This window comes from Periplaneta americana, chromosome 2, assembly GCF_040183065.1.
Source record: "Periplaneta americana isolate PAMFEO1 chromosome 2, P.americana_PAMFEO1_priV1, whole genome shotgun sequence".
In the NCBI taxonomy this organism is placed as follows: Eukaryota; Metazoa; Arthropoda; class Insecta; order Blattodea; family Blattidae; genus Periplaneta; species Periplaneta americana.
The window spans coordinates 197,418,202-197,427,692 of NC_091118.1; the positions used below are offsets into that span (position 1 = coordinate 197,418,202).

The 9,491-nt window shown below is 35.5% G+C and overlaps 1 protein-coding gene across 3 annotated transcripts in view; it reads left to right on the forward strand.

Annotated features, from left to right (window-relative positions):
* The window catches only part of Ets98B (DNA-binding protein Ets98B), a 159,357-nt gene extending 155,088 nt beyond the window's left edge, over positions 1 to 4,269 (forward strand). For all 3 annotated transcript variants that reach the window (XM_069819286.1, XM_069819288.1, XM_069819287.1), the window contains exon 5: positions 1,484 to 4,269. In XM_069819286.1, the coding sequence (XP_069675387.1) occupies positions 1,484 to 1,857 (374 nt within the window). In that variant the 3' untranslated portion in view covers positions 1,858 to 4,269. The remainder of the gene's footprint in view (positions 1 to 1,483) is intronic.
* The last annotated feature ends 5,222 nt before the right edge of the window (positions 4,270 to 9,491 follow it).

Below are 9,491 nucleotides of genomic sequence, written 5' to 3' on the forward strand. Positions count from 1 at the left end.
TACAGTAATACGTTTCCAAATTAGCAAAACAGGTACCACACTGCTGTGCATCTCCCTTCCCGCCAATATCCAGAAACTCCGTACCACCGTTTATTTAACCTGAGTCCACCCTATCCAAATTCACAGGCGAGATAGTGCACCTACTTGCCTCGTCAACATCCAGACACGCCGTACCACTCGGTCCATACTATCCAAATTCACAGGCGAGATAGTACACCTACTTGCCCCTTCAACATCCAGACACGCTGTACCGCCGTTTATTTAACCTGGGCTCACCCCACTCATATCCACAGGCGAGATAGTGTATCGCAGTGAGGCTTATTGATCTCTGCAGATATGTCATGCGGCCTGGGACAGAGTTTGTCTTAAGGCTGATTCACAATAAACCGGGAACGAGAACCAGAATGAAAACGAGAAGGAGAGGACGTAAATATGAAAATTTTTGATTCACAATAAACCGAGAACGTAGACGACTATGCATATCGATATGCACGTCAATAACGACATGTAAAGCCGATAATATGCATTGTGATGTTATTTGTGTGTAAGTGACCAATGGCGTTCTCTCATGAGTACAAGGCAGCCAACATAAACACAGGTTAACCAACTTCGAAATTTCAACTGAAACATTTCATTAGGTACGGTACTATAAATATGCCCATGCATCTTTATTATCACAACCTATTTTAAGTCTACCATAACGGAAAATAATTAGAGAAGAAACATTTGTAATAGAACAAAAATGAACACAACAGTAGTTATTGAATTGAAGCATGAATATGTAGTGTGTAATACAACCAATACAGTAATAAAATATGATTCACTTACGATCGGTGTTCAAAGACGCAGCTATTGAAAGCCACGTATTCTCCATTTTCTCATCTTTATACGAGGCGCGCCGCTTATCGTAAACGTGAGGATTTTCCTCAACACTCAATATTAGAATCTCATCAAATAAAACTTGCTCCATGATGCACAGCACAGAACAAAATAATGCATAGGTTATGTCACGGTCTTCTTGCTACAAAATATACGACGACAAAATAGCTTTTAGCTGGCAATAGAATGAATGTAGTGGGCTGTGATCGGAAACGTGAACGCTAAAGTTGAAGCTTGGCCAACTCTCCGTTCCCGATCCTTTTCGTTAATTGTGAATGCTCACATTTAAATGTACACATTTTAACAATTTTACCGTTTTCGTTTTCGTTCCGATTCTCGTTTCCGGTTCATTGTGAACCACCCTTTAGTGTACATGGTCCTCTTGTTATTGATAGAGATATGGTCTGTGGTCGCAGAATTCCATTATATCCCAGAAATAGAAAATATTTCTTATAGATGAACACTTTATAGAAAATGTGTCTTCTCTCCTCCATCCTCCGTGTTTCATATTTTCTATGTATCATTCAACATCTTGCCTTTCGTTCGTTGTCTTTACTATTTGAAAACATGTTGAACTAAATGTGTGTCTTCTTGATTATTCCAGAGGAGGACGAGGAGGAACCGGAGCCCACTGCCAGCAGCAGCAGCACCAGCAGTGCCGGAGGCAAAGCCCCCTCCAGCAGATCAGCCGGCAGTGGCGGATCTCACATCCACCTCTGGCAGTTCCTGAAGGAACTGTTATCTTCACCACAGCTCCACGGATCGTGCATCCGCTGGTTGGACCGCAGCAAGGGCGTCTTCAAGATCGAAGACTCTGTTCGTGTGGCACGCTTGTGGGGCAAGCGCAAGAACCGACCAGCCATGAACTATGATAAGCTGTCCCGTTCCATCCGCCAATATTACAAAAAGGGCATTATGAAGAAGACGGAGAGGTCCCAGAGGCTTGTGTACCAATTCTGCCACCCTTACTGCCTGTAGGGTACCACAAAATATCACTTCCATCAATAACAATATTTTAACTTGGGAACAAATGGGCAAATATTTATGTTTTTATTGTCGTTATTTATGTCACAAAAGTAGCAGGTCTACAGAAATCTTTATTGCATTTAGATGAAGTTTAGTTTTGATTAACAGTAGTCTTAAGATTTATTAACAATTCCGCCTTCTCGTCCATTGTTGCAGTTAGCAAAATGTTCACGACGAAGGTAAATTAATCATAGGTTAAGTTTAACTTAAGTCTTTTGTAATCTTTAACTTCTGCCGGACTCCATGTGCGACAGACAGGTGTTTCAACACATCTCACGTCTGGTCACACTGGATACGGTGGGAGAACAGTGTAATGCCAGTGGCAAACGATATTTATATTTCTGGAAGGCTGGTCCTTCAGATTCAAAATTATCAAAATGTGTTGTATATGATATTACAATTGTAATTTATTTTAATATGTTGTAGCATTTAGAAATGTCCGGAATGTTAGTGACTTGGAAGGTAATTTCCAAACGACTAACATCCGTGCTGATACGATATTCTTAGCTATTAAACAGATCTTGGTGTCTTGTGCAATGTTTTTTGTTGTGTATGTTGAATAACTTACCGGGAAGTATGCACGGTATCCTGCTGTCCTATTCTAAAGTTCTACCTCTGGAGGCACTGAAATGTTTCTGTCGCTGCTTGGATTTGGTTCGATGCTCGGTGGATACTGGGTCGGTTTAGATCTGGTACTGCCTTTGATGCTTGGACTGAATTTAAGTTGCCAGAGGCATGCAGCGATATCTCGAAAACAGAGAGAATTTTATTTGGAAGTGGACAATGCGATACAAGAGTTTTGCAGAAAACCGGTGATTTTTGGTCCCATATATCTATGATATATTCTTTCAAGTAAGTTCTATGAACGCACTACCAATAACATTTTATATAATAAGGTATATGTTGGCTTATAGATTAGTGGATTTTTATGTTCTCATGTGAGATGTAAGCATCACCACCATCATAGTTATTATTGTTATTTTTACTTATTAAAAATAAATAATTGCTTTGCGTTACAATATAGAGAGGTAGTCATTTTTATGTCACGCCTACTTCAATCAACTTTAACACGATACATAATGGTGCCATATTTGTTTGCTTTCCTTGACAAGGGAGCCCGAATATGAGAAGTGAACGCCTTCTGTGGAGACTTCGGTGTTCTGTGGGAGAAAGAGCTCACCCCCACACAACCCCCAATTCTCTCTTCCCTTTCTTTGATCTCTTGATTCATCCACGTTAACTTGTCATAAGCAAAGCAGACAAATTGTATGTGTTAGAAGTTGATGAACATTGTTATGAAATGTGTATATAATTTTATAGAGGGTTATAGTATGACGTAGCAATTTAGTTATTCTTAAAGAAAGAAGTATGATTTTCACTGTTCACAGGCGCAGTTTGTGTCGATGTATTTCACTGATATAAATCATGTTACAAGAATACATATTAAAACAGTTACGGTACTACAATCTTAGCGTCTGGCAACAGAACAATTCAAATTTGTACACGCCCATCTTTACTATGCCTGAAGATTCAAACCTAACTTCTTCGTACCTAATGTTGAGAGAGATTCAGCATCTAACATCTTCAAAACTTTCAGAACTATTTATTAACAAGAAATACGTAGAGATTAGAGTCTACAATAATACATAAATCAAAACAAATTCATTTATTTTTCAAAGAACGTAGTTAGTTTTTGTAATGGCAATCCTTCTTGTAGGATGCCTTAGAGGTAAAAACATCCTGTAAATTGCAGTTATTGTATTAAATATGAAAGTAGTAAATAATGGACTACGTACAAGTTCCGTTCATCACAACTTCAGTTCATAATTTGTTGGGAATAGGGGATTTTACAAAATCAGAATGAACTATTACTGCTTTTATAGAAAGCACAGTCATGCTTACATTGGCTGCAATTTTGGGAAGCCTCAATTATGATTTATGATTAGTTTATGACAGTTATGATAAGGTTTTATTCCACTGGTAAGTGGTAAGCAGTGAAGATTGTAAATCCGCCAGGGCGGGATAAACAGCGTGCAATGTTTTTAAAAATATGATTAGAATTCTTTAGAAACATTTACTGTCATTAATAAGAAATATTATTCCACAACAAATATAATTGTGTTCACATTTAATATCTTATGGTTGATTTAATGAATAAATGTTCTTTTTACTGCTCTGAATTGTTATGTTTTATTATTCTATGATTCTGTCACAAAATGAACTTCATTACGAAGTGAAAAACTGTTGGGTATTTTGTAAATAAAATCATGATCAGAGAATGATATGTAAAATTTGAAGATTTAATCTTATGTAACAATTTATTAAATTCTTTGCTAAATAAAATATATTTTATATTCCATATAATATGTAATTTAATCTCTGTTATTTTATTCGTTGCCTTCCTAAGTCTTCAGGAACATAACATAAGGAATACAAGATCTTACAATAGATTTTGTTAAATTAGCTAAATGTTTATATTTTGTTGTATATATAATAAAATTAGTAAAACTTACTGCAAACGTTTGTAATATCGTCTTCAATAGCAAAAAGTATATTTCTTTAATATCAGTCACAAAATTGTCGTAACATAATTGAGGCGTCCTCTGGAATAATAACGTAACGTATGTTAAGTCGTTTTTTCATTTCCAGAAAATATTGGATCTTAATAACACATCTCCCTCCTGACAAAATAGTATTTCCCTCCAACAAACACAGCGTCCTTCAAAAACATTTGAACGTCGTTCTGCGCAAAACTGTTGATCCAGATCTTAAATGTTTGACGCTCTATATCTCAAATTCAAGATTTTGTAGGTGAGTTCTTGTTCCAGAGGAAGCCTCATTTTCTGATTTCAAAACTTTTCATAGGGATTCAACAGCGATTAATTTCCGCAGAGCTATTAATCAACGATATTTCACTTTCACATTTAAATTTTCCATCAAATGTGGTTAATTTGTTTTGGGGAGAGGTTCCGCAGTGAATTATTAATTCCTGCAGTAATATTAATAAAACAATACTTCCCTTTTACATTTCAATTTAACATCAAATGTGATTAATTTATGTCTTAGAAAGAGATTCCACAATGGATTATTAATTTATGTCTTAGGAAGTGGTTCCACAGTAAATTATTAATTATGTCTTAGGAAGAGGTTCCACAGTGAATTATTAATTCCTGCTGTAATATTAATAAAGAATAGGCTACTTCCCTTTCACATTTCAATTCAAAATCAAATGTGATTAATTTATGTCTTAGGAAGAGGTTCCACAGTGAATTGTTAATTTATATCTTAGGAAGAGGTTTCACAGTGAATTATTAATTTATGTCTTAGGAAATTATTAATTCCTGCTGCAATATTTATCAAAAATACTTCCCTTTTACACTTCAATTTAACATCAAATGTAATTAATTTTTGACTTAGGAAGAGGTTCCACAGTGAATTATTAATTCCTGCCGTATTATTAATAAAAAATTCTTCCAATTCACATTTAATTTTAACACCACATGTGATTAATTTATATCGTAGGAAGAGGTTTCACAGTGAATTATTAATTTATGTCTTAGGAAGAGGTTCCATAATGAATTATTAATTCCTGCTATAATATTAATCAAAAATACTTCCCTTTCACATTTCAATTTAACATAAAATGTGATTAATTTATATCATAGGAAGAGATTGCACAGTGAATTATCAATTTATGTCTTAGGAAGAGGTTCCACAGTGAATAGTTAATTTACGTCTTAGGAAGAGGTTCCACAGTGAATTATTAATTCCTGCTGTAATAATAAAGAATACTTCCCTTTCACATTGCAATTCAAAATCAAATGTGATTAATTTATATCATAGGAAGAGGTTCCACAGTGAATTATCAATTTATGTCTTACGAAGAGGTTCCACAATGAATTATTAATTTCTGCTGTAATATTAATTAAAAATACTCTCCATTCACATTTCAATTTAACATCAAATATGATTAATTTATATCTTAGGAAGAGGTTCCACAGTGAATTATTAATTTGTCTTAGGAAGAGGTTCCACACTGAATTATTAATTTATGTCTTAGGAAGAGGTTCCACAGTGAATTATTAATTTATGTCTTAGGAAGAGGTTCCACACTGAATTATTAATTTATGTCTTAGGAAGAGGTTCCACACTGAATTATTAATTTATGTCATAAGAAGAGGTTCCACAGTGCATTATTAATTTATGTCTTAGGAAGAGGTTGCACAGTGAATTATTAATTTATGTCTTAGGAAGAGGTTCCACAGTGAATTATTAATTTATGTCTTAGGAAGAGGTTCCACAGTGAATTATTAATTTATGTCTTAGGAAGAGGTTCCACAGTGCATTATTAATTTATGTCTTAGGAAGAGGTTCCACACTGAATTATTAATTTATGTCTTAGGAAGAGGTTCCACAGTGAATTATTAATTTATGTTTTAGGAAGAGGTTCCACACTGAATTATTAATTTGTGTCTTAGGAAGAGGTTTCACAGTGAATTATTAATTTATGTCTTAGGAAGAGGTTCCACAGTGAATTATCAATTTCTGCTGTAATATTAATCAAAAATACTTTTCTTTCACATTTCAATTAGACATTACTTACTTACTTCCTTACAAATGGCTTTTGAGGAACTCGGAGGTTCATTGCCGCCCTCACATAAGCCCGCCAGCGGTCCCTATCCTGTGCAAGATTAATCCAGTCTCTATCATCATACCCCACCTCCCTCAAATCCATTTTAATATTATCCTCCCATCTACGTCTCGGCCTCCCTAAAGGTCTTTTTCCCTCTGGTCTCCCAACTAACACTCTATATGCATTTCTGGATTCGCCCATACGTGCTACATGCCATGCCCATCTCAAACGTCTGGATTTAATGTTCCTAATTATGTCAGGTGAAGAATACAATGCGTGCAGTTCTGTGTTGTGTTACTTTCTCCATTCTCCCGTAACTTCATCCCGCTTAGCCCCAAATATTTTCCTAAGCACCTTATTCTCAAACACCCTTAACCTATGTTCCTCTCTCAGAGTGAGAGTCCAAGTTTCACAGAAGAACCGGTAATATAACTGTTTTATAAATTCTAACTTTCAGATTTTTGGACAGCAGACTGGATGATAAGAGCTTCTCAACCGAATAATAACACGCATTTCCCATATTTATTCTGCGTTTAATTTCCTCCCGAGTGTCATTTATATTTGTTACTGTTGCTCCAAGATATTTGAATTTTTCCACCTCTTATGCCTGTGCATAGGGTAATTAGAAGGAGATAAAGGGGAGTATAATATAAATATAATACTTTTGTGAAATTTTCCTCCCTCGGGGGCGCTAGTGTCTAGCGGTATAATTCCCGTTGGGCCAGATTGCGCGATATAATATGACTGTTGTACGAACACAATGTTCTGCCGTGTGGGAGGTTGCAGAAAGAAGCATTGTGACGTCATGATACAGCTCTTTTACGTCGTTAAGTAGAAAACCAGATCTTACATCTTGAGTGTACTCAATGCCATCTATCTTTAGAACGAGTTTGGGAAGAGAAAGAGCGTGATAGCCTTGGAACTCACAGAACCGGTCTATATTATTCTTCTTCGTGTTTCGCTTGCACCAACTCAGGTTAAGAGAGCTCACCTTAACTACCATCTGGTTGGAGTAGATGAAATTGACCATGAAGGTCAGATATAAATCAACTGTTAGTTAGATCTGGTCTAGAGGTCTTTAGTAATGTTACGTTTCTGACTACAGGAACATAAACTGGTGCGTAGAACTTGAAATTCTTCTTGTTTTTTATCCTTTCTTTTCTTTCAATTCTTCTGACAGTTTTTGTTATTGTCCTACATTCATATTTTCTTCTCTTTTTACTTATTTTTCTTCTTTTGTTACTTCTTCTTTTCCTCCACAATTTATTTTTCTTTTGAACAATTGAAACTCGGATACAACATAGGAAAAAGAATGAGAAAGCACAAAAATAGTTGCGTTTTAGGGTTTGAATTTAAAGATTATTTGGGGAGATAAACACTCTAGGACTTTCTACAGTGGTAGTTTTTGCTCAACCAAACAAAGTTGTAAAAATAAACCATTTTATTTTTATTTTTTAAAACATTCGTATATGCTTCCAAGAATATGTATGGAACAAAATTTCAAACCTCAAGTGCATTGAAAGACAAAGAAAGGATTCGATCAACTTTATGAAAGCCCTTTCTCATATATAATTTCCAACTGATAGTTAAGTACTTCACATCATTCAAATGATACATTTATTGAAGAAACGTTTACTCACTCTTCGGTTGCCTAAAATACGGTAATTAAAGTAATATTTTTAGTAGGTTATTTTACGACGCTTTATCAACATCTGAGGTTATTTAGCGTCTGAATGAGATGAAGGTGATAATGCCGGTGAAATGAGTCCTGGGTCCAACACCGAAAGTTACCCAGCATTTGCTCATATTGGGTTGAGGGAAAACCGTGGAAAAAACCTCAACCAGGTAACTTGCCCCGACCGGGAATCGAACCCGGGCCACCTGGTTTCGCGGCCAGACGCGCTGACCGTTACTCCACAGGTGTGGACAACTAAAGTAATATGAATAACATATTTATCATGTAGCCAAAGCCTAATATTTTGATTTTTATCAGCCAACTTTACAATTCATATTTATGGTGGACCTTTACATTTCTGCTTTTCGATCCACCATCTCTTTAATATTATATATCACCCTTTTATGTTAATATATTCATTTGCCAAGTATTTCCTGATTACTTTCTGCGGACTTCTGGAGATAGGACTAAGAAAGAGACCAGTGAAATGCTTTGTGTGGAGTGTAGCATTGTATGGGGCAGAAACATGGACATTAAGACGAAGTGAAGAGAAACTACTAGAAGCATTTGAAATGTGGATATGGAGAAGAATGGAACGTGTGAAATGGACAGACAGAATAAGAAACGAAGGTGTGTTGGAAAGAGTAGATGAAGAAAGAATGATGCTGAAACTAATCAGGAAGAGGAAAAGGAATTGGCTGGGCCACTGGTTGAGAAGAAACTGCCTTCTAAGAGATGCACTGGAAGGAATGGTGAACGGGAGAAGAGTTCGATGTAGAAGAAGATATCAGATGATAGACGACATTAAGATATATGGATCATATGAGGAGACAAAGAGGAAGGCAGAAAATAGAAAAGACTGGAGAAAGCTGGGTTTATAGTGAACACTATGAATGAATGGATGTTTGGTGAAATGCAAAACGAATTAAATATGGTTTAACTTCCGTATTTAAGTTAAATTTCATAAATAGTCCGAATTAGTGAAATTCTACTGTACCTCAGCGTTGAATCTTACACTTAATTTTTTCGCTCGGGTGGAACATTACGCTATTTCTGGTGAATGGACCTTCCGCATAAACGAATTTAGACCTTTTAATTTAAAAAAAACTCTTAAATATTGCATGCGTAAATATACACACAATTAAAACAGAAGCGGAGCTACTACTATAATCCATATAAGTATAAAGCTGTTATAAATTTAATTAAATTATGTAAAAAATAAGACAATGCGTCTTGTTTATTTAACACTTTCTTCCTAGCAACAAACACTATTCAATG